General features: G+C 42.8%; 1 protein-coding gene across 1 annotated transcript in view; it reads right to left on the reverse strand.

The window, feature by feature from the left end:
• Positions 1–742: 742 nt before the first annotated feature.
• Positions 743–25,477, reverse strand: part of PRLH (prolactin releasing hormone) — a 55,381-nt gene continuing 30,646 nt past the window's right edge. Inside the window, exon 2 of the mRNA XM_033946102.1 lies at positions 743–2,330. Coding sequence (XP_033801993.1) covers positions 2,164–2,330 — 167 coding nt within the window. The 3' untranslated portion in view covers positions 743–2,163. The remainder of the gene's footprint in view (positions 2,331–25,477) is intronic.

The following is a 25,477-nucleotide window of genomic DNA, read 5'->3' on the forward strand; positions in this document are numbered from 1 at the left end:
ATTATACTTTGAAACACATAAATTAGGAGCATTATGTGGCATGAAAAGTCTTTTTTTATAACCAATGTGTAACACTTTAACAGAGATCAAAGTAAAACTATTATAGCATTATGAACCATGTAAAAACTAAAGGGAAGAGTGTTGATTGAATGGCATAACAAGTCTTTTTTAAAACCAAAGTGTAACATCATAACAGAGATTTAAGTAAAACTATTGCAGCAGATCTAATAGCCTTAAAAATGAAATAGAGTATTGTTTTAATCAGAATTTCTATAGAAGAATGGTGAAAAAAGAAAAATATCTAAACATATTAACACTAGTGAGGATTATTGGTTAAAAGTTAAATGGCAATTACCTTTATTGCAATATTGATTTGATTAATAATTGTATAGGCTGATAGGTAATTTCATATTTAAGGTTCTATTTGAGATTGGGGCAACTAAAATATTTTAAAAAAAATTATTATTAGATTTTTAATGTTTTAAAATATATGATAAAGATTGCATGATTATAGACAGACACATTGATGGATATGATGAGGATAGATATGAGGTTAGATATGCTGAATATTATATATTTTAAGAGTGACATGATATTAGGAATGAGTACAGCTGAGAGATATTATTAACAGCTGAGAGATATTATTAACAGTGATGGTGATAATTGTATTATGCAGAATATAAGGGGGGCCCCATAACCAATATGTATTAGATACACTTTTATTTAAGACTTTAAAAGACACTATTGTTATATAAAAGATGTAATTGATAATAGAAATCCTTCAGAAACTTGTGACACAGCAAAGTATAAACAGCACAGCCCGCAGTGTACATATTTTTCCTTACTAGAACAAAATATTTTGGTTTAATGTCTGGAACAAGATGCTGGAGCCATAACAGAACAGGTCCCTGAAAATAAGCTAAAAGTCACACTAACATATTTGTCGCTTGAAGAGTTAGGGGAAATCATATTACTAACCATGTGGTTGCAGCCTACAGGAATGTATTATCTAGAAAACGAGAGTTTCTGTAAACGAGATATTTGCAATAGAATAGAACATGTCTACAAGGTCAGCATGACCTCAGTGAGCATGTTGTTCACTTTCTTCTATTGCTGACAGAGGTGAGACCAATAGCATGTGATGAGTTAAGTTATTGTTGCTAAGAACAAGTACCAACAAAGTAAAATTAATAGGAAACTATGTGATTTCAATAGAACCAATAGAATATTGTTGAAGTATGCAATTTGTAAATGGATTATAATTGGAAGATGTACCGACGACGTATGTTTAATAATGAATTAATTAATGATGTCATTATCCCAATATAATGACCAGTCACTGGTAATAAGAGGGAACTTTGACTGTGAGCTTACTAGTTTCAGTAAGCAGTCAAATATTCCTCAAGGCCTTGACTATTAACCACACTTTTGTGTTAAAGATTTATTTTTTTGATCTCCTCTGAGATAGAATTAAGAACCAAGGGGCATGTGTGTAGCCTGTCCATATAGTTATTTCAACCAAACAGCACATAACGTAGTATGTTATTGATACAAATATAATCCAAATTTTAAGCATTTATGCAAATAATTTAACATTTATGTTTTTGATCATATTTATGTTTTTGAAATTATATATGTTTTTTGTATTTATATATGTAATACTTTTCTATGTTGTAGACCCCTGAGGCAGGCCAAGGGCCAAAACATTGGCAGTGTTGGTTCTTTTGTTGAATAAAGAATCATTGGCTACAGTTCTGTTTGGCTTGTACACTTCTTTTTTCATGTGTTTTTTGATCCCTTTCTTTGTGTTGGGCTTAACATTGAGCACCATTTATAGAATAGTGCTTAGCACAATTTTTTGATGCAGATTTTTTTAGGCGCCATTTATAGAATTTAGTCCTTATTTGTGCAATAGTGCTGGATTAAAAAAAAATGTGGTGACCATTAAAAGGGTAGGATAATGGAGGGGAAAGAAAAAGTGGAGACAAGGTATGAAATTTAGCAGCACTTTGGAGATGGTTGCATTTTGCTACTGTTCTTTGGTTTTGTCACTTATAACCAGAAAGATACATTAGATAAAACCAAGATTTATTATTTGTCAGGAAAAGAGAGTGGGAGGAAAGTGAACTGAGTGAGAAAATTGTTTTCATGTTGGGTTTTTTGCTATTCATCTTGAATAGATTCATTGCTTTCTTCTACAGAGATACAGGCTTGCCGACTAGGTCGATAGCCAGATCTTTGAGAGCTCTCCAAGGCAGTTCCTCTCCTGCCAAAGCGTCCTACAGGTCGGATACCACGTCCAGTGTACCAGGATGGATCAATGTCAGGGTCTGGAAGGCAATGAACAGAAGAGAATTTAAATAGAAACATAAAACATGATGGCAGATAAAGGCCAAATGGCCCCACCAGTCTGTCCATCTGAAACATCCACTCTCTCTTCCTCCCTCTCTAAGATCGCATGTGCCTGTCCTATGCTTTCTTGAATTCAGACACAATTTTTGTCTCTACCACCTGTACTGGAAAACTATTCAACACATCTACCACCCTTTCTGTAAAAAATAATTTCGTTAGATTACTTATGATTAGTCTGATTTTTAAAAATGCTCAGATTTCAATAGAAGAAATGTTATCAGTGCTCAAAGGGAGGAGATAAAGTGGGGAGGACTCAAAGAAAATAACTGAGGATACTAGAGTTCCAGTGACAGCATGCTTGAAGGATACTGCATGAGCAATACATAACATTTCCTTCAGGCATTATATCTTGGACATATGTCATTTTGCCATGACTTTGTGCCATCTTTACATGTTTTCACTGAATTGTTATATCCCAATTGACTTTCAGGCTCCAGGTTCAGACAGAGTTGCCTAAACTTTCACTGGAACTCTGGTGTCCTCATTTATTTCCTCCAGGTCCTCCACAGTTTAACTTCTAATTTCCATCTCTGTGGCGTACCAGTTTTCTTTCTTTCTTAGAAGTACCATAAGACCCGTCTAGTCTGCCTAATTTGTATCCTTTTGTAAAGAAGTTCCCTTTATTTTTTTGCAACCAATAATCCTCTGTTTGTGTTCTTTCTTGAAATCTGTTACTGTTTTTGCTTCCATGGTGCATCTACCACCTTTTCTACATAAAAGTGTATGCAAAGTAGAATGAAAACTGCATACCAACCAGCATTTGAAACAATTTAAGAATGCAGAGTTCGAGTAATAGTATGATACCTAACTGTGCTATATTTTATTATGATGAGTTTGGCAGATTTTTCTTGCTTCTTTGACTTTCCAGGTCCATTGAAACTGAAATTGAGATCTGACACCATAATCCTTTGTAGGTAACAGGGAGTTTTATTTCACTTTTTTATATCTTCACCCAGCTCATCCAAACCTGTACAATCCTTGACTAGAGGGCTGTGTACCAAGGCTTTTTCCAAAATCCTGTAATTATGAGCCTAAATTCTTAAATGGGGCTACTCCTTAGTAGTCACCTACATATATTCGATTCCGTCTACTTTTGAAGACTTATCTTTTTGAACGTGCTTTCTCTTAAATTATTAATCAGTAGAGAACACTTTTTGCAGTGATGCACCGTGTATGGTTTTTATTTCTTTGTATGAAAGTAGTGTACTTTTTAATGGTGTTCTTTTTCTATTCATTTTTTCTTTTTTTGATGTATTTTATTGTAAACCACCTTGAATTGTGCTGCAACTAAGGTGGGAAATCAAATTTTAATAAATGATAAACTATTACATAATCAGATCTTCCTCTACTAGGGGTTATTTTATTTATTAATTCAATTTTCTATACCGTTCTCCCAGGGGAGCTCAGAAAGGTTTACATGAATCTATTCAGGCACTCAAGCGTTTTTCCACTGTCATGGTGGGCTCACACTCTATCTAATGTATCCGGGGGCAATGTGAAGATTATGACTTGCCCAGGGTCACAAGGAGCAGCTTGGATTTGAACCCACAACCTCAGGGTACTGAAGCTATAGCTTTAACCACTGCGCAACACTCTCCCTTATTAAGTGTTTTCACAGCATACCCAACCTTGGCTAGAGCATTGAGCAGAAGACTTGACCTAGGAATCAAACCTAGGTCCTTCATAAATCCACAACCCCAGGGTACTGAGGCTGTAGCTTTAACCACTGCACTACACTCTCCCCTATTAAGTGTTTTCACAGCATACCCAACCTTGGCTGGAGCATTGAGCAGAAGACTTGACCTAGGAATCAAACCTAGGTCCTTCATAAAGTAGTGCACTACATAGCCACTGATCCACTGCACGGACTCTGAGTTATATTATTTTTGTATAACGCTAGAATAAGAATAATGTGAATGATTGTCATTTGTATCTGAGGTTTCAAGATCATATTTATATATAAAATGACACTTGTATATGGAGTTTACATAGGATTTTAAGATGGCATGCTCATAAACCACAAACCCCATATTCTGTATATAACACCTTAAGTTATGCTTGCAAATCGATGCACACAGCCGATTTGCATGTACAACTTAATTGTTTAACAAGACCAATCGGTGCCAATAATTGGCAATTAATACCTTATAATTGATGCTAATTTGGCACTAATTAGAAGTTATACGCACAACTTGGTAAGTACATTCTATGAAGTGGTGCAAGTCAGTTCTAGTGTGCAGATCTGAAAAGGAGCATGACCAGTGGAGGTTCTACCACTACTGCTATTTATTATCTATAAAGCACTATCAGACGCACACAGCACTATACAACAAACATGCAAGATACAGTCCATGCTCAAAAGAGCTTACAATCTAATTAATACGGGCATAGGACAAAGACTTACACATGTTACTTAGGTGAGGAAATAGGGACTAGAGGTATGGGAGTAAAGAGAGAATGTAACCATACCAATTTGTAAAGCACCACATTTGTTTGTCATTCCCACTGTAGCCCCCTACCCTCTCTACCTCTTCTCCCTTTGTATTTCCCTACATGAGCAGCATATATTGATTCACCATTTTTGTCCAGTGTCATTCATAATTAGATTGTAAGTTCTTTTTAAACAGGGACTGTCTCTTGTGTGTTTAATGTATAGTGCTGAGTGCGCGTCTGGTAGCACTATAGAAATAATAAATAGTAGTAGTAATATTAATGGAAACAGATATGGGTACTTTATAAGTTAAGAGGGTAGGGTATAAATGCAGTATCAAAAGGGTGTGTTTTTAGTCTGGATTTGAATATCATGAGAGACGGGGCCCGACACACTGAGTCAGGCAGGATGTTCCAGGCATAAAGCACAGCAAGGCAGAAGGGACAGAGTCAGGATTTAGCAGTAGAGGAGAAGGGAATGAATAAGAGAAACTCACCTGATGAATGGAGTTTCTGGGGCGGAGTATAGGGAGAGACATGGGAGAAGAGATACTGAGGAACTGTAGACTGAATACACTTGTAGGTCAGTAAAATATAACCCAGAGTCTGTGCAGTGGATCAGTGGCAATGTAGTGCAGTACTTTATGAAGGACCTAGGTTTGATTCCTAGGTCAAGTCTTCTGCTCAATGCTCCAGCCAAGGTTGGGTATGCTGTGAAAACACTTAATAGGGGAGAGTGTGGTGCAGTGGTTAAAGCTACAGCCTCAGCACCCTGGGGTTGTGGATTCAAACCCACACTGCTCCTTGTGACCCTGGACAAGTCACTTAATCCCCCCATTGCTCCAGGTACATTAGCTAGATTGTGAGCCTGCCGGGACAGACAGGGAAAAATGCTTGAGTACCTGAATAAATTCATGTAAACCGTTCTGAGCTCCTATGGGAGAACGGTATAGAAAATTGAATAAATAAATAAAAGGAGTTTGAACTGTATGCGGAGATGGACAGGAAGCCAGTGAAGCGATTTAAGGAGCATAACGACACTGGCAGAATATGAGGAGCGCAGCAGAATTGTGAACAAATTGAAGGAGAGAGAGAAACACATTGTAGTAATCCAGGTGAGAGGTGATGAGAGTGTGGATGAGAGTTTTGGCAGTGTGCTCATAAAGGAGATGTAGGATTTTAGTAATGTAGAGAAAGAAACAAGTTTTGACAGTCTGTTGGATATGTGAAGAGAAGGAAAAAGCCGAATCAAAGATGACTCCGAAGCTTTGAGCCAATGAGACGGTGGATGAGAGTGTTATCTACTGAGACAGAGAATGGGGGAAGGGGAGAGGCAGGTTTAGGAGGAAAGACAGAGTTCAGTCTTGGCCATGTTTAATTTTAGATGGCCAGGTAGCAACGTCAGACAGGCAGGCTGATACTTGGGCCTGGATTTCCATAGAAATTTCAGGCTTAGAGAGATAGATTTGTGAGTTGTCAGTGAAGAGATGGTACTGGAATCTGTAGGAGGAGATTAAAGCATCAAGGGAAGAAGTGTAGATGGAGAAAAGGAGAGGACCCAGGAAAGAGCCCTGAGGTATGCCAACTGATAGTGGAATGGCAGCAGAGGAGAATCCTCCAGAGTTTATGCTACAAGAGCAGTGAGAAAGATAGGAAGAAAACCAAGAGATAATAGAACCCTGATCCCCAAACAAGGACAGCATATCAATGAGTAGGTGATGATCTACAGTGTGAAAGACTGCAGTTAGATTAAGGAGGATAAGGACAGTCTTTGGATTTGGCCAGGTTGTTGGAGCTTCTAACCAGGGCAGTTTCCGTAAAAGAGGGTGAAACCTGATTGAAGCGGGTTGAGGATAGCTCTAGATCAGGGGTGTCAAAACTCAAATCACATAAGGGGCTGAAATCTAAAATGCAGGATAAGTCGTGGGCTGGATTTTTTATTAAGATACTTGCCCCCTCATTTGCTGACGTGCAGTGTGGGCCCCAGTGCCGGTGGCGGCTCCGATGCTGACAGGACTTCTGTGAGCGTTGGATCAATTGCTGGCACCAAAACCCACGCTGCGTGCCAGCAAAGGAGGGGGGTTAGTCTTAGTAGAAGTATAGGGATGCAACATCTCCAACCCCACGCCGGATACAAAATAAATAAAAAAGACTTTTCCTCTCTTTTAGATCCTAGTTCACGCTTGCTAACACCAGCTCTGGCAGGATACATATTTCAAATCTGACATATTGTAATCACAAAATAGAAAATAAAATTATTTTTTCTATTTTCTGTTGTCTGGTCATTTTGCTTTTGGACCCAGTTTCTCTTTCTGATTTTGTTTATCTTCTAATTCTCTTTCCAATTTCTGCTGTCCATTTTTTCTCCTCTTCTCTCTTGCTCCAGTCCCTGTCTCCAAAATATTGATTTTTCCCTTTCAACTTTTCTCCTTTTTCCTTTTCTGCCTCTGTCCACTCAAATCTTGCCCTCTTTCTCATCCTTCTCCTTTTTAAATTTTCAGCTACCTATCAATTTTCCATCTTCTTTTATTCTGTAGCTCTCCCATTTCCCATCTCACTCCTTTCCCAGCCTCCTATTTCCTTCTATCTCTTGTCTCTCCTCTTGGTCCAACATTTTGGTCCATCTCTTTTCTGTTGTTCTTCTTCCCTCCCCCCTTGATGCTGAACAATGAGATGCTACTACAAGTGAAGTGATTAAATTTGCAAAGTTATTCAGAGTAGGGAAGCGTGGGAGGATTGTGAAGACCTGCAACGTGACATATACATGCTCGAGAAATGGGCTGCGACATGGCAAATGAGGTTTAATGTGGATAAGTGTAAGGTGATGCATGTTGGTAACAAAAATCTTATACATGAATACAGGATGTCTGCTGCAGTACTTGGAGAGACCCCCAGGAAAGAGACTTGGGAGTACTGGTTGACAAGTCGATGAAGCCGTTCGCACAAAAAGGGCAAACAGAATGCTGGGAATGATTAAGAATGGGATCACGAACAGATCAGAGAGGGTTATCATGCCGCTGTACCGGGCCATGGTATGCCCTCACCTGGAATACTGCGTCCAGCACTGGTCGCGTACATGAAGGACACGGTACTGCTCTAAAGGGTCCAGAGAAGAGCGACTAAAATGGTTAAGGGGTTGGAGGGGTTGCCGTACAATGAGAGATTAGAGAAGCTGGGCCTAAGGAGACTAAGAGGGGATATGATTGAAACATTCAAGATAATGAAGGGAATAGACTTAGTAGATAAAGCCAGGTTGTTCACCCTCTCCAAGGTAGAGAGAACGAGAGGGTACTCTAAAGTTAAAAGGGGATAGATTCTGTACAAACTTAAGGAAGTTCTTCACCCAGAGAGTGGTAGAGAACTGGAATGCTCTTCCGGAGGCTGTTATAAGGGAAAACACCCTCCAGGGATTCAAGACAAGGTTGGACAAGTTCCTGCTGAACCAGAATGAATGCAGGTAGGGCTGGTCTTGGTTAGGGCATTGGCATTTGACCTGGGGGCCACCGCGTGAGCGGACTGCTGGGCACGATGGACTACTGGTCTGACCCAGCAGCAGCAGTTCTTATGTTCAATAAAATATATCCCTCTCTGACTTAGAGAAATATATTTTACTAGTGTTTTAGCCCATTACATTCGTTACAGTAACGGGTGCTAAAATAGCCCCACCTATACCCTGACTCTGACCCCACCCATGCCCCACCTCTATCATGCCCGGACCCTGCCTCCCACTGATCCCAGTCCCACCGCCTCACCTTTCACCATTTCCTTTGTACCCTTTTGGCCCTCCTGACAGGGTCTTTACTTACCCGAGGCGGCAGCAGCAGTCCTGACGTACCAACCTTTCCTCCCTCAGTGCCCCAAAGCAGCAGTGGTCCTACCATTTCCATCTCTCCCTTTCCCCCTTTCACACCGTCTACCATCTCTCTCCGACCCTGTTTCACCTCTTTTGCCATCTTTCCCTTTCCTGTCCCCCTCTGTCCTTCCCCAAGACCATCTCTCTCTCCTGCCCCCTCCACACTCCCTGAAGTCTATCTCTCCGTATCCCCTACCATCTCTCCTGGTCTCCCTAGTAGCCCCTCTGTCCTTCTCATCCATCTGTCTCTGTCTCTCTCTCCTCACCTCCTGCCTCTGCGTAGCTCTCGCAGCTCCTCCTCGTCCTCCTCCAGCCAGGCTTCAGCCATCTTCTGCCGCGGCCTGCAGCCGCCGACAGCCAGCTCAGGGGATTCTCGCGCATGCGCACTCCTACCTGCGGTGCTCTACAGCGCACGGAAAACGGGAGCACACAGGTGGGAGTGCGCATGCGCGCTTAGGGCTTTATTATATTAGATGTGTGCTGTGGAATAACACAGATCAACCCTAATGAGTAAACCTGGAGCTAATTGGCATTCTTACATAACCTTCAGCATGGCTCCACCCCCCCCCGGGACCTCCCCCTATTAATACACCTCAATCTCAAGGTGACCAGAATTCAAACGTTCCATGGTATGTATTGGAGGATCTTATGTTGCTTCATCAATGTTTGAAATTGTCTAAAAATAAATGGGAGTCCTCGAAAATAATGGACCTCTGGTAGACAGAAAACTAAAGGAAGGCAGTGTAGGGAAACAGAGGGACCTAAAAAAGCATGAGGATGGCGAGAAAGAGCTGACGGTAGCTAATGAATCGTATTGAGGGAAATGAATGAACTTGGAATTCACTTAAGAAGCCACCGCAGGAACACGTTTCGCTCTTTCCGACCACATAACCCCTTCCTACAAACTCCTACACTGGCTGCCGATGGGGGCACGCACGAAGTTCAAGCTAGGATGTCTCTGCTTCAAGGTATAAAATGGACTAGCCCCCAAATACATTACAGACCTCTTCTCATTCCCAACCAACAGACATGAAAGAAAAACACACCTGAAATTTGTCTCCCCTCCGGCCAGAGGGTGCAAATATAAGAAATACCATCAACAACTGCTATCGTACCAAGCAGCCATATGGGGTAAAGAATTAGAAAAACTAATTGCACACACAAACAACTATGGAGAATTTAGGAAACACCTAAAAACCTACCTGTTCTTAAAATACCTAGATAACGAACCAGGACATCAACCCTTGTAACACCATCACAAACCTGATCTAGTAAACTGCTAACCCTAACCCCTAATCACCAACTACGATCACTCCATTCAATTCATGGAATATTTCTACTTCTCTGTAAGCAGCATGGCACTTCTTGGCCTTGCAGCCCACAAACTGTTGTTACTACTATTAATGTTGATACTATCAGATGTACACAGCAATACTCCTTAATTCGTTGTATGTACAGCTTCTATTGATTGTATTTACAGTTTCCCTTTATTGTTAACCGCCTAGAAGTCACAAGATTGTTGGCGGTATATAAGAATAAAGTTATTATTATTATTATTATTTCTCCCTCCTGTCGATTGGTGGCGCCCGAAAAACAATGATGCGGAATTCACTTAAGAAGCCACCGCGGGAACACATTTCGCTCTTTCTCCCTCCTGCCAATTGGCGGCGCCCAAAAAACAATGGTGCGGGTAAATCTCAGCTGGTCCGCTCTGCAGGGACAGTGCAGCGTCCGCAGCCGCGCGCACATCCGGGCCTCGAGACCCTGTACGGAACAGCATCCCGCGGACACTGCAGACAGGTGAGTTCCCGAGGCGACCTCTAGTCCCGGGTACGTTCCGTGGCTGCCTCTACACTCTCAGTCTCAACCACCCCAACTCCTGCTGTCCATGTGCAGAAATCTCTGTTCTCCTCAGTTGTAGGCGTGCATGCGCACTCCTTCCTCCACGGACATACAGATCAGGCAACACGCAGATAGGAGTGTGCATGCGCGCTTAGCATTTTATTATATTAGATGCACATTGGGAAGAATAGCCTGAATCACAGTTATCGGATGCTAAGTTCCACCTTGGGGATTAGCGCTCAAGAAAAGGATCTGGGTATCATTGTAGACAATATGATGAAACCTTCCGCCCAATGTATGGTGGCAGCCAAAAAAGCAAACAGGATGCTAGGAATTATTAAGAAGGGGATGGTTAACAAGACTAAGAATGTCATAATGCTCCATGTATTGCTCCATGGTGCGACCTCATTTGGAGTATTGCGTTTAATTCTGGTCTCCTTATCTCAAGAAAGATATAGTGGCGCTAGAAAAGGTTCAAAGAAGAGTGACCAAGATGGTAAAGGGGATGGAACTCTTCTCATATGAGGAAAGATTAAAACGGTTAGGGATCCTCAGCTTGGAAAAGGGAATGCTGAGGGGAGATATGATTGAAGTCTACAAAATCCTGAGTGGAGTAAAATGGGTACAAATGGATCGATTTTTCACTCTGTCAAAAATTACAAGGACTAGGGGACACTTGATGAAGTAACAGGGAAATACTTTTAAAACCAATTGGAGGAAATTTTTTTTACTCAGAGAATAGTTAAGCCCTGGAACGCATTGCCAGAGGATGTGGTAAGAGCGGATAGCGTAGCTGGTTTTAAGAAAGGTTTGGACAAGTTCTTGGAGGAAAAGTCCATAGACATGGAGGAAGCCACTGTTTGCCCTATATCGGTAGCATGGAATATTGCTACTCCTTTGGTTTTGGCCAGGTACTAGTGACCTGGATTGGCCACCATGAGAAGGGCTACTGGGCTTGTTGGACCATTGGTCTGACACAGTAAGGCTATTCCTATGTTCTTATGATAGATTAGACCAGGACAGAAAAGTGTTGTTGATGATAAAGAGCTCTGACCTTCAGCATTCAAAGGCTAAAAAAACACTTCTTGACAAGAGAGTTTATTTGATCCTTAAAAGTAAGAAAAGAGTTTATGAGAACTCCCAATATATTGGAAGAGAAATCAATCTGCAGGGAGACCCCAGATTCCAAAGTTACAGTTGGAGAAAAACAGTCCAATTTTGGGCCTAGCCTTAAAAGATTAGTTTTTGCACCTTTTAGATTCATCTGGAGGGACAAAGCCCAGGCTTGGAGTTTGGAGATAGAGTGATTTATTTTAATTGCTAGACTGGTGAAATCTGAATCAATCTCAATCAATATAAAGATATCCGCATAGGTGAACAATGTTTCCCAAATTGACATCTTGTAAAGGTTCAATGTAGTCATATAGAGATTAAACAGGATTGGGAAAAGCGGAGAACCCTGAGGGACTCCCCCACCCTTGCAAGGGGGCCACCAAGAATTTGAGATGTCACCTTTAATGTTGATTGAATAGTCTAACAAATAGCAAACGAGTCCCCCCACCTAAGCTTCGCTCCAGACCCGCCCAAGCTCCACCGCTGACCCCTCTCCCATAATAATAGTACTAATTGTAATGTAATGGCTAGGAATGTAAAAAAGGGAGACAAAATTTTTTTCAGATACATCAGTGAAAGGAAGAAGAAAAAAATGGAATTGCGAGACTAAAAGATATGTATCGATATGTGGAGAGTGATGAGGAAAAAGCAAGCATGTTAAACAAATACTTCTGTTCTGTGTTAATGGCAGAAAATCCTGGACAAGGACTGAGATTGTCTAACAAAGTTACACACGAGAATGGAGTAGATACTGTGTCCGTTCACGGAAGAAAGTGTTTATGAATAACTTGAAAAAGCGATGGGACTGGATATGATCCATCCCAAGATATTGAGGTTCTGGCGGGTCCTATTAAAGATTTGTTCAACAAATCTTTGGAGACGGGAGTGGTTTCTGGGGATTGGAGAAGAGCGGATGTGGTCCCTATTCACAAAAGTGGTTGCAGAGATGAAGCGGGAAACTACAGGCCGGTATGCCTCATTTTGGTTATTGGAAAAATAATGAAAGCGTTGTTGAAAGAAAGGATAGTGAAATTCCTAGAATCAAATGGGTTATCATATCTGAGGCAACATGGTTTTACAAAAGGTAAATCGTGCCAGACGAATCTGATTGAATTCTTTGATTGGGTGACTGAAGAATTGGATCAAGGACATATGCTTTACTTAGATTTCAGCAGTCTTTGACACGATTCCTCATAGAAGGCTCTTGAACAAACTTGACGGGTTGAAGTTAGGACCAAAAATGGTGAACTGGATTAGAAACTGGTTGACGGACAGATGCCAGAGGGTTGTAGTTAATGGAATTTGCTCGGAGTAAGGAAAGATGAGTAGTGGAACCCTCAGGGATCGGTGCTGGGGCCGATCCTGTTCAATATGTTTGTGAGCGACATTGCTGAAGGGTTAGAAGGAAAAGTTTGCTTTTTTGTATATGATACCAAGATTTGTAACAGAGTAGACACCGAGGAGGGAGTGGAAAACATGAAAAGGATCTGCAAAAGTTAGAACAACTAAAATTCAATGCAATGCAACTAAAATTCAATGCAATGAAGTGCAGAGTAGTGCATTTGGGGATTAGAATTCAGAAGGCACTGTATGTGCTGGGGATGCATGGATGGGGGGAGGGACCTTGGGGTTATAGTGTATGAAGATCTAAAGGTGAAGAAACAGTGTGACAAGGTGGTGGCTGTAGCCAGAAGGATGCTAAGATGTATAGAGAGAGGCGTGACCAGTAGAAGAGAGAAGGTGTTGATGTCCCTGTACAGGTCGATGGTGAGGCCCCACTTGAAGTATTGTGATTATTTTTGGAGACTGTATCTGGCAAAGGACATAAAAAGACTTGAAGCAGTCCAGAGGAAGGCAACAAAAATGGTAGGTTTGTGCCAGAAGACGTATGAGGAGAGACTGGAAGCCCTGAATATATATACCCCTGAAGAAAGAAGGGACAGGGGAGATATGATTCAGATGTTCAAATACTTCAAAGGTATTAACGTAGAACAAAATCTATTCCAGAGAAAGGAAAATGGTAAAACCAGAGGGCATAATTTGAAGTTGAGGGGCGGTAGACTCAAGAGTAATATTCTTCTTTACGGAGAGAGTGGTTGATGTGTGGAATGCGCTCCCGAGGGATGTGGTGGAGCAGAATATGGTGACAGAGTTCAAACAAGCATGGGATGAACCTAGAGGATACCTAATCAGAAAATAATGGGTATACAATACATTGAAGGAACTAAGGCCAGTACAGGGCAGGCTTGCATGGCCTGTGTCCCTTATATGGACATTAAGTTGAGGACGGGCTGGGGAGGGTTTCGATGGTTAAGATGAACTGGAGTGAGCTTTGATGGAGACTCAAGTCGATGGAACCTAAGCACACTACTGGGCAGGACTCTGAGTTTCTGGCCCAGAAATATCTAAGAAAAAGGACCATTTAAACTAAATTAATTTATGGAGCATGTATGATTGGGCAGACTGGATGGACCACTCTGGTCTTTATCCGCCGTCATTTACTATGTTATGTTCTTCCATTCATTTTTCATATATACACAATATAATCTTATTAATACATAATGATAACCACAAAATAAAAAAACACAAAGCACACCTTCCCCCAAATTACCCACCTTAACACCTTCCAATTAAACAAATACCATAAATAGATTGTAACCTACCCTCTCTAACTGCATTCCATATGTATTTTTCATACAGTTCTTCACTGTCAGTTTAATTTCCATCCTATAAGTTCACATAGAATTTTTCTTTTTTCAACCTTCTTTATTTTCTCTTCTTTATTAATTTCCAGGTACTTTAGTTAGATTGTGAGCCTTCGGGACAGTAAGGGAATTTTTTAAGTACCTTCTTACTTCTCATTTATAATCTTAATGTATATTTTCTTCAAACCGCTTAGAACCTAAAGGATATAGCGGTATATAAGAAATAAATTACATTACATTACTGTATGCAGAGAAAATGTTAATTATCATTTATATTTGGGGTTTTTTTTCAAAGCGGTCAAAGCAGATGACCTTAAAATATGCAATGTCACCTCAGTAACAACTATAGAAAAATAGACAAATATAATGCAAAATATAGACAGGAGATGTAAATTCTCAAAACTGACACATTTCAATCACTAAATTGCAAATGAAATCATTTTTCCTACCTTTGTTGTCTGATGATTTCATGAGGCTCTGGTTGTACTTCCTTCTGACTGTGCATCCAATATTTCTTTCTTTCTGCCTCCTACATGCTTCTCTCCTCCAGACCTCATTCCCTTCCACAACCAACATCTCTCTCTTTTCTTCCTCTCCTCCACCCCTATTGGTAACACTGTCCATCTGTCTTTCTCTCATTCTCTCCTTTGCTACAAAGGGAGTGGGGAAAGAGAGAGAGATCAGAGAACATCTCTCCCATTCCCTCTACTGCCACATCCAACATTTCTCCCTCTCTCATCCCCCGGAGCATGTGCAGCATTTTTTCACTACTGCCCACCAGCCCCATGCCCATTTCTATCACCTCTCTCCAGCTCCATGCCACATCTCTCTCTAAATCACTATGTCCAACATTTCTTCCCCTTGCATCCCTTTCAATCTGTCCCCCTGTTCCTTCTCTACCACCATAGCCAACATTTCCCCTCTCACCCTTCTCTTCTCCATGCATATCTACCTCACTCCTCTCTATGCCCAATTTTCCTTCCTTCCTTTCCCCATGTGTACCATCTCTTTCTCACTCACACACCCATGCCCAATAATTCTCCTTTTCTATTCCTCCCTCCCTCCTATGTCCCAGGTTAGTGTCCCCTTCCTTCCTCATGTCCCAAGTTCATGCACCCTCCCTTCCTTCTGTGTCCCGAGTTCATTCCCCCCTCCCTTCTTTCCAGCTTTTGTCCCAAATTCATGCCCATCCCATGTCCCAATGCGCTCCTTCCCCCTTTGTCCCATTATCATGTCCCCTCTCTTGCTCATTCCAGGGCCACACTCGATCCCTTCAGGGCCATCCAACTTGGCTGCTCCTTCCAGCCTTTAGCCACATATGGTCAGTGGTTCTTACACTCTGCATGTGGATGACACACAAGCCTTCTCTCTGATGTCACATCTGACATCGGAGAGAAGGCATGTAAGAGCCACTGCTCGCATGCGGCTGAAGGCCAGAAGGAGCAGCCCAGTTGGACGGTCCTGTAGGAGATAACTGGGATCCCCCACTGACCTGGAAGGTTTTCCTCCAATGTCAGCTCTGACATCGGAAGAAAGCCTGGGTCAGCTTTGGCTGAGGGGGGAATGCTGAAAGGAGGGCATGGGATCCCTGGTGTTGGCATCAGCAGCTTTGTCATGGGATCACCAGGTGTGGCGGCTTTGGTAGAGGGGGCAGGCAGGAAGGAGGGCATGGGCAATGGCATACCGGGGGGGGCGGTCCTCCCTGGGTGCAGCCTTAGGGGGAGTGCACAGCCGGCCCGGTCCCTATCACGCTCCCACCCTCCCAGCGAGAGCAGTAAACCTCCCTCCAGTAGCGTCAGCTGCTTCGCGGCTTTCTCCTCCCTCTGCCGCATCACTGATGACCTCATCAGTGACGCTTCACTGGCAGGAGTAAGCCGCTACTGGAGGGAGGTTTGCTGCTCTCTCTGGGAGGGTTGGAAAGGTTCACTTGGAAGGGAAAGATAGGAGGGTCAACGGGGGTTGGGGTAGGAGGGGGGAGAAGCGGTCTGCCTCAGTGCTCCTGGCGCCATTACCTTCTTAGGGCAGCAGCAGCTTTTACAATTCGCTGCTGTTGCCTGCTTCAGGCCTTCCTCTCTGCCGGGTCCTGCCTACTTCCTGTTTTCATGAAGACAGGACCCGACAGAGAGGAAGGCCTGAAGTGGGCAACAGCAGTGAATTGTGAATGCTGCTGCTGCCCAATGAAGTTCAGGACACCAGGCCTTGAGTGACAGAAGGAGGAAAGGGAGCAGAGGGGAAGAGAATTGGGGAGAGTGTTGCTGTACCCAACTGGAGGGAATGAAAGGAGATGCCAGGGCTTGGAGGGAAGAAGAGACGCCATGGCATGGAGGGAAGGAGGAAGGTATGCCAGATCAAGGGAAAAGGAAGGGGGAAAGGAAGGAGGAGATGTCAGAGCATGGAGCGGGAGGGAGAGATGGAAGAAAAGGAAAGGAGAGAGATGCCAGGAATCAGGGAAGGGATGATGCCAGACCGTGAGGAAAGAAAGGAGAAGAGAGAGATGCCAGAGCATAGGGGAGGGGGTGATGACAGAGAGAGAAAAAAAGAGGTGACAGAGTTGAAATCAATCATGTACATAGGAGAGAAGGCACGGGATAGATAGTTTATGGAAGGAGCATAGAAAGAGGGAAGATGCCATATGGAAGAGAGAGAGAGAGGGTGCACACTGGATAGAAAGCACAGAGGGCAGTGAATGGAAGGGGCGAGATAGAGGGTGAACAGTAGATGGAAGGGGTAGAGAGAGGGAAACAGACACTGAATGGAAGTGTGGGGGAGAAGGACAGCTGCTGAATGGAAGTGTGAGGGAAAGGGGGAGCAGATGCTGGAAGGAAGTGGGGAGGAGAAAGAAGAAAAGGGCACATGCAGGATTGAGGGAAGAGGATAGAGTTAGTTACTGGAAGGGGTGAGGGAAAGAGGTGGCAAGCTATAGGTAGATACAGTGAAAGAGGGAAATTGAGGACTGAATAGTAAAAAAGAATTTAGACAGAGGCAGAAAATAAATTGAGAATGAAGACCAGGGAAGAACAGGAGGAAGGGAGCGTAGAGAGAGAACCCAGATCAGGGGGGAAGGAGAGGAGACAGATACCAGACCAATGGGGGTGAAAGGAGAGATAGAAGGGGGAGGCATACGGTTTCTGGAAGGGGCATAGAAGGAGAGAAGATGCCATATAGGGGCAGAGAGATAGCAGACAGTGGATGGAAGGAAGAGACAAACAAGAAGATGAGGAAAGCAGAAACCAGAGAAGACAAAGGTAGAACAAAAATTTTCTATTTATTTATTGCTTTAGGAGACGTGTGTCACTATTTTTGTGGTATTGCATTGTATGCAGAGTCCAGCTTCTTACTGGTTCAATTTAACCTTTGTCTATGTATTTCTATTTTATCCCCCTTTTTACGAAACTGTGGAGCATTTTTTAGCGCTAGCCGTGGTGGTAACAGCTCTGATGCTCAGAATTCTATGAGCGTCAGAGCTGTTACCACTGTGGCTAAAATCCACACTACAGTTTTGTAAAAGGGGGAGGGGTAAGTTTGTGATGACATTCCATACTAGGTGAATGTGTTTTCTGTGTTCTGTGTGTTCGAAAGACATGGTTTTCTGTTAGGATTGACTGCAGGATTGATCTGTACTAGTCTGGCTTGTTTAGTTTTACAATGGGTGTATTGCTGTTGTACTTCTCACTGCAGTATGTAAGATGCTGCCTTTTCCTAGGTACTCATGTGCGACGTGTGGCTTGTTACTAAAAATCATATTTTTCGTACAGATAATGGGGTGCCAAGAAATGATGGGCCCCGGGTGTCACACATGCTAGGTACGCCACTGGGCATGGAATCCCCGATGGCAGTGGCCATTAATGAGGACAGGGGTGGGAGACCCGCGCAGTGCCACATACCCCAACAGGTGGCTCACGTACACTTAGGGGTACATGTACAACGTGTAACGTATAACTAGCAATATTAGGAAATGTAGAGTATATATTTCAACTCCTGTAGCAACTTAACAAAGAAATCACCAATATTAAGATGCAGGCAGAAGTTCAGCAGCAAGATGGGGGCTATCCAATCTTTTGCATAGAGTGTCACATGTTTGATTATCTCCCAGTTGGTGAGAGGTCTTATATGTGTGCTTGGTTGAAAGAGCTCCTAGCACTCAGAGAACAAGTCCAATCTCTTGAGGCTAGAGTATCAAACTTGGAGGAGCTGAGGAAGGCAGAGAGTTCTTTAGAAGAGACTTACAGGTACGTTGCAGCAAAGTCCCACCTCCAGTTCGGCAGCCTCTGTGCTGCATCAGAGGAGGGAGGTCTTCTTAAAGGAGAACATCACCCTGATGAAGTAGGAGGCAATCCTGTAGCAAGGACTTGCCCTCCAATAGATGCAATGTCCTCTCACAATGAGGATGTGTCTCCAGGAGGTTTGGCCCTGGAGGAAAGGGTTAGGAGGACCGTTATAGTGTGAGATTTGATCATTAGGCATGAAGATAGCTGAGTGGTAGATCTAGATAAGAATTTAGATGGTTCTGGCAAGGAGTCTGCTGTCTTGGTACATGTGGGTACCAATGACATAGTAAAATGTTATAGGGAGGATCTGGAAGCCAAATTTAGGCTCTTAGGTAGGATGTTAAAATCCAGAACCTCTAGGGTAGCGTTTTCAGAAATGCTTCCTGTTTCATGCACAATACAAGAGATAAGCAGAGCTCCAGAGTCTCAATGCATGAATGAGACAATGATGCAGGGAGGAGGGTTTTAGATTTGTTAGGAATTGGGCAACATACTGAGGAAGGGGGAGCCTATTCTGCAAAGAAAAATTCACAAAAAAAATCCAAGTAGTTAAAAGGCTACAAATAAGCAGCACAGCTCACAAGACTACAATATAGGCTGGTGTTGTCTTGTGAGTTGTACTGCTTGTTTGTAGCCTCTTAACTATTTGGATTTTTTGTGCCTTTTATGTTTTTATACTTAAGACAGCCAAGGACCCTATAAGATAACTGAGAAAGGCATTTTTATTTTGCTGAAACATGGCCCCTGTTAGGTCAATCTAATCACATACATTATTTGGTTTCTATCCTGTGGGTCACGTGTGACTGTACACCCTTTGTGAATTGTTTTCATATTTATTAAACTACAGACTGATACATCTGATCTTCTGTTCCACAATCTTTTTGTTGCTTTGCTGTTTCATTTCCTTTGTGGAACCTTTTGGTTCTATTTGGATTTTGCTATTTTAAAAAGAAATGTATACATAGAGAGGCATAATAAAAAAAAATGTCCATTCTTGAAATAAAATGTTCAAAATGTGTAGGTTTTTTTGTTTTTTTTTTGGATGGCCTACCTGTACATTCAGGCCAAAACTGACACTACATCTACCTTTAAGCCCTATTCTCGGGGAAAAAAAAAAATTGTCCAAGTTCCAAACACCCAAAACAAGACCTTTTATGCATGGGAGGGACCAGTCTTTTGTCTAAAAGCACAATTCTCTAACTGGCATCTGTCATAGGCGCTGCAATGGGGGTGGAGGGGTCCAGGTGGGGGCTTCCAAGTTTCCAAGTTTATCTAAATTTGATATACCACTTAAAAAATTGTCAAAGCAGTGTACATTGCATTAAAAAAGTATAAAAGTTGGGAAAATATAATTAATACTTAAGACAAGACAAGCTGAAACATAAAGAGAGGTCGAACTACAATCATTTATAGGAAAGATGGAAAAGGGGATAATACAATGGGGGATGGAAGCTATGCTCTTCCTTATATATTTATTTTGTTGGAAGTAATCAGTGGTCTAGAATAGAAAGGATATCGTATGTCATATGCGTCCTTAAATAAAAAAATTTTAAAGTTCATTTTAAATTTATCAATGTTTTCTTCCTCGGGGGGCGTGGCTGGAGCCCGAGCGGAATGGCGGCTTGAACTTTGAGCTCCCGCGATCTCCCTCCATGTGTGTGGGTCAGCGTAACTGAATCAGCGTATAACTTTGCGCAGAGCGCGAGCACAACCGCCGGTAGGGCTCTACTATTCTTTTCTTTCTTTTTTTTTTTTTATATTCGCTCCTCTGCCGCGCCGCCGTGATGTCGGACAAAAAAGTAAACAAGAGGCACAAGCCTGAGCCGCTCTCCCCCTCAAAAGCGCCGCTTCCTGCCTCTGCCGGGGACACTAATCGCGAGATTCTCGCTGAGCTTAGAGAGCTCAAAGAACTGGCCACTGAAACCAAAGCATGCACAGAGGAAATCAATGACAAAATCACAAGCATGTCGGCTGACTTTGCTCAACTGCAGACTCGAGTGTGCACGCTGGAAACTAAAATGGAGGCGACCACGATACATGTGTCTGAGCTCCGGAAAAGGTCAGATCGTATTGTCATTTTGGAACGGGACCTGGAGGATAGTAATGATCGGTCCCGATGTTGTAACATACGCATCTTAGGGCTCCCGGAGAATGGCCGTGATAGCGAGCTCATCAAGCACCTTGAATCACTGATCCCTCAACTCCTGGATCTTACCTTTCAAAGGGAATTTGAGGTAGAGAGGGCACACAGAGTCCCTTCCTCCCTCGTGGCTGGTGATCGGCGGCCCAGACCTGTGGTATTAAAGATACTCAGATATCAACATGTCCTGGAAATCATGCAGCGGGCTAAGCTGAGAGCCCCGATCAAACATGAGGGCTCCACCATTTTGTTTGTTCCAGATCTGAGCAAATCTACAGCCCGTCGTCGCAAACAACTTCTCTCCTACAGGCCGCAGCTGAAAGCTTTGAATGCAAGATTTGGCTTACTATATCCTGCTCGTATGAGGGTGACCCTGAATAATTCCACCAAAGACTTTCTCAACCCGGAAGAGCTGGCAACCTTTATTGAGCAACATGCACCAACTCCAATCAATCAGGTTTGAATACAAGAGCGGTGAACATCTTGGTCTCGGGCATCTCAGGAAAAATATGTACTTTTCTATGTAGTAGATGCTCAGTTATGTTTGCTTTTATTTGACTAGCTTTGCTTTACTATGTCTGTGTTGATCTATTGCACTTTGGCTATGTTTTCGCTTTGCCTTTAAACTTAGTTATGTCTGTATATGGAATACTACATGATGAGGGGGGCTTGGGTTCTTCCCTGCCTTCTGGCTACCTCAGCCGCACTCACACTGTTATGGTTTAGAAGTGGTCTTTTTCCCACTTCAGTTAATTCATGGTGTGCACCACTTGTTTTTCTTAAACCCAGTCTCATTCAGCTTGTACTGACTTATTTTTCGATATGTCTTTCTCTGTCCCTGCAGTTGATACACTTTTGTATTATTCACTTACTCACGCTCCTGAACATTCTTTTTTTCTATTATAATGTCTCTTAAACTCATTTCAATGAATACAAAAGGTCTCAATAACAAAGTCAAATTGAAGAAGATTTTAGCATATCTAGATAACCATAACTCTGACATCATTATGTTACAGGAATCTCATTTGGACAGCACTACATCTGCTAAAGTTCATTTACCATGGGCTTTACCCCCATACTATTCCCCTGCCATAGACAGGAAAGGCGGAGTACTCACTCTCATCAGGAAAAATAGCAATATTGCTGTCATCTCCTCTGCTAATGACCTTAATGGCCGGTGGGTCAAAGTCCTGATTGATTATGCTGGGGAGAAATTCTGTTTATTTAATTTGTATGGTCCGAATGTGGATCGACCTGAATTCTTTCATGCCATTACCGAATCACTGTTGGAGGACACTACTGCAAAATTGATTGTAGCGGGTGACTTTAATATGGTCTTAAGTCCTACCAAAGACAGAAAATCTAAATGCTGTGACAGGGAAGTGCCTGTCAGCAGTTTAAACCCGGTTTTAAACCCTGCCTTGCAAAGGGCTGTCCCTATTCCTAAGCCCAGGAAACTGTCTAGTATCCCTGTGCCTATCACTAAGAGCCAACAGGCAGGGCAAGGCAGAGAGGCAAGGACAGAAACCATAACGTCTAGTTTAGGGCACTATAATTCCTTTTATGATCCCTTGGGCAAAGCTCTGACAAAACCTCTGAGAAAGAAAACCAGCACAGGCATGGTTAATGAGGGGTGTGTGGCTAGCAAGCAGGACGAACCCAGAGGGAGAGTGAGATTAGGCTTGCAGCATAAAATGAGCCCAGGTGGAAACAATAGGGGGAGGAGGAGGACGGAGGAGATTACGAACACTGTGGAGAATACTGGGGAGAAGACTGGAAGGAGGAATGCAGGGAAGAGCCAGGCTGCACTAAGCAGGATAGAGCCTGCCAAGAGGTCTCTGTCCCAGACCTTAGCTAAAGCACAGCTGGTCTTACAACCCTCCCGAGTGGCCAGACTTCTACCTCCTCAACAGCAGTGCAGGGAAGTAGCAAGACTTCCAGGACAGGGCTGTCCGTTAGCTGGCCCTGAAGGGAGTTCTTACCCTGGCTCAGAGAATGGTGATTCCCTAATGGAATTAGAGAGGGCGTTATCTGAGAGCAGTGACATGGAATGCAATCTCGCAGCATGGGAGCTCCAGGAGAGTCACAGATAACGAGGTATGAATGGGGGAGGGGAATGAAAGTGAATGTTTGGAAGTAGCGTTCTTTCTCCCTTAGTCTAACTGTGAACTAGTATGAATAAATTACTTAGAGCCCGAGAGGAAAGCCTGTGAAGATAGGGAAGGAGGTGAGAACCTGTAATTAACCTCCTCAGAAGGCTTGCATGGAACTTAGAGTCCCGATATAATTTAACCCTGAAGCAGGAACTTTGGGAGGTGACTAACAGCAGTCTGAAACGGTTGGGGTGATAAAGTTCCCTAGCCCTACCCGGAGAGCTTGGGGGTAGTGGGGGCATTGGGCTTCAGGTGGGACAGTGCTAAAGCTTCCTAACAATTTTTCAAACAGAAAAAGCAAAATCAGGAGAAAACGTTTTTGGTTTTATTTTTGGCTTTTCTGCCTGGACATCAGGCTGGACTGTATGAAAGTATGTTCTGTTTAAGTCTCCTCAACACAGAGGGACTGCTGGAACCCTAGTGCTGTAAACTGAGGGAAATAAAAGGAAAGCTGAACTTTACCACTAACGCAGCCTCCATTAATTATTTCACTGTTTCCCAGTGGGAGTCCTCCTGGGAGCGCTTGGTCCTTACGCCTGGGGCGGGAGCTGGGTTGCCAGCGCTAGGCTTACCCCCGGCCCCGCCACAATGCCCATATAAAAAAACCAAATCTTGGTATGCATTACAAGATCTTATTAAAAATGTCAACCTACATGATATCTGGAGACACAAACATGCTGATACGGAGGCTTTTTTTACTTTCTACTCTCCCCCTCATTCATCGTATTCACGCATTGATTTCTTTCTTATAAGTGAATCGTTGAGTTCTTCTGTTGTGGATGCTGACATTCTACCAATAACTGTCTCTGATCACGCTGCAGTTACTATTCAGATTAAAGGTTCAGCTACTGCTCTCTTACTGGATATGCAGTTTTGTGACTTAATAAGATCTAAGATCCAAGAATACTTCCAATTCAATTCGCCAGATCAGACATCATGGACATGCTGCTGGGATGCTTTTAAAGCTTTTATCAGGGGTGTTATAATCAACCATACAGCTGCTAAACACAAACAATTGAAGGCAGACCGCACTCGTATCGAAAATGAAATTAGAGTCCTGGAAGCACAACATCAACAAACGCCTTGTGATGTCCAGCTTTTATTACGTCTGAATAAGGCCCGCTTTCACTATAACTCAATTTTAAGCACCAAAGCCTCCCATGCGATTTTTCAACAATCAGCATCCTATTTTGCTGAGAATAACAAATGTGGGCACCTGCTGGCCAATCTCCTTAAAAAACGAGAAGAAAAAGCACTTATCACTTGTATCAAATTGGATTCTGGAACAGAACTTAATGAGACCTCTGACATCTCCCAAGCTTTCATGGCTTACTATAAATCATTATATATTTCTGAATTGCAATCCCCACATCGGGTTCAAGAGTTTCTGGACGACATCCCACATCCCTGTTTGGACGAGAATGACAACCTACGACTAAATGATCCGATAACTTCTGAGGAAATCTCATTTGTGATTCATAAACCTTAAGAAAGTACCAGGCCCAGATGGTTTGACGGTAGAGTTCTACAAGGAGTTTCAGGACGTACTGATCCCATTTTACTTACCGTTTATTGAACACCTAATTTCTTCTGGCGAGGTTACTGGCTCTTTCACCGAAGCTCACATCATTGTACTACCTAAATATGGCAAGGATCCACGATGTCTCACTAACTACAGACCGTTATCTTTAATAAATGTGGACGCAAAAATTTATGCCAAGTTGATATCCTCACGACTACAAGCTGTCATCACCAAACTCATCTCCCCGGTCCAAAGTGGCTTTATTAATGGACGTTTTTCTAATGACAATACTCGGATTTTCTCTCACGTCATCGCTCAAGTGCACAGTCAGAAGCATGAACTATTAGCGGTCGGGCTCGATGCTGAGAAAGCGTTTGACCGGATTGAGTGGCCATTCCTTTTCCATACTTTACGCTGGTTTGGCTTCGATGAAGCTTTTATCAACAAAATCAAGGTATTCTACTCTATGCCCACCATTAGAACATACATCAATGGCTCGTTGTCATCAGCCTTTCACCCTACTAGAGGCACCAGGCAAGGTTGCCCTCTATCACCACTACTTTTTAACCTTGCGTTAGAGCCCCTGATTCTGCGCATCAGTGCTAATCCGCATATTTCTGGATTCACATTTGGAGAACAACCTCAAGAGATCAAGATTTTGGCGTATGCCGATGACATCCTACTATACATCACGCCTCCCTCTTTCACTCACCTGCTCACTGACATTGCGGCATATGCAGAAGTTTCTGGTTACAAGTTAAATATGAGCAAGACAGAGGTGATGCCTTTAAACTGCCCGGCAGTGGAATCAGATATAATGGTACATGGTGTGAAGTGGACGGCCAGCTCCATGAAATATTTGGGAGTCTTGTTTGGACCTACAATTGAAGAAACCATGCACCTGAATGTAGATCATATGCTGGATATTGTCAAGACATCAATCGCCAAATGGTCCCCGTTGACCCTATCTTGGTGGGGTAGGATTGAAACCATTAAGATGATGATCGCCCCCAAGATTAATTACATCTTATCCATGCTA

Source organism: Geotrypetes seraphini, chromosome 5 (genome assembly GCF_902459505.1).
Source record: "Geotrypetes seraphini chromosome 5, aGeoSer1.1, whole genome shotgun sequence".
In the NCBI taxonomy this organism is placed as follows: domain Eukaryota; kingdom Metazoa; phylum Chordata; class Amphibia; order Gymnophiona; family Dermophiidae; genus Geotrypetes; species Geotrypetes seraphini.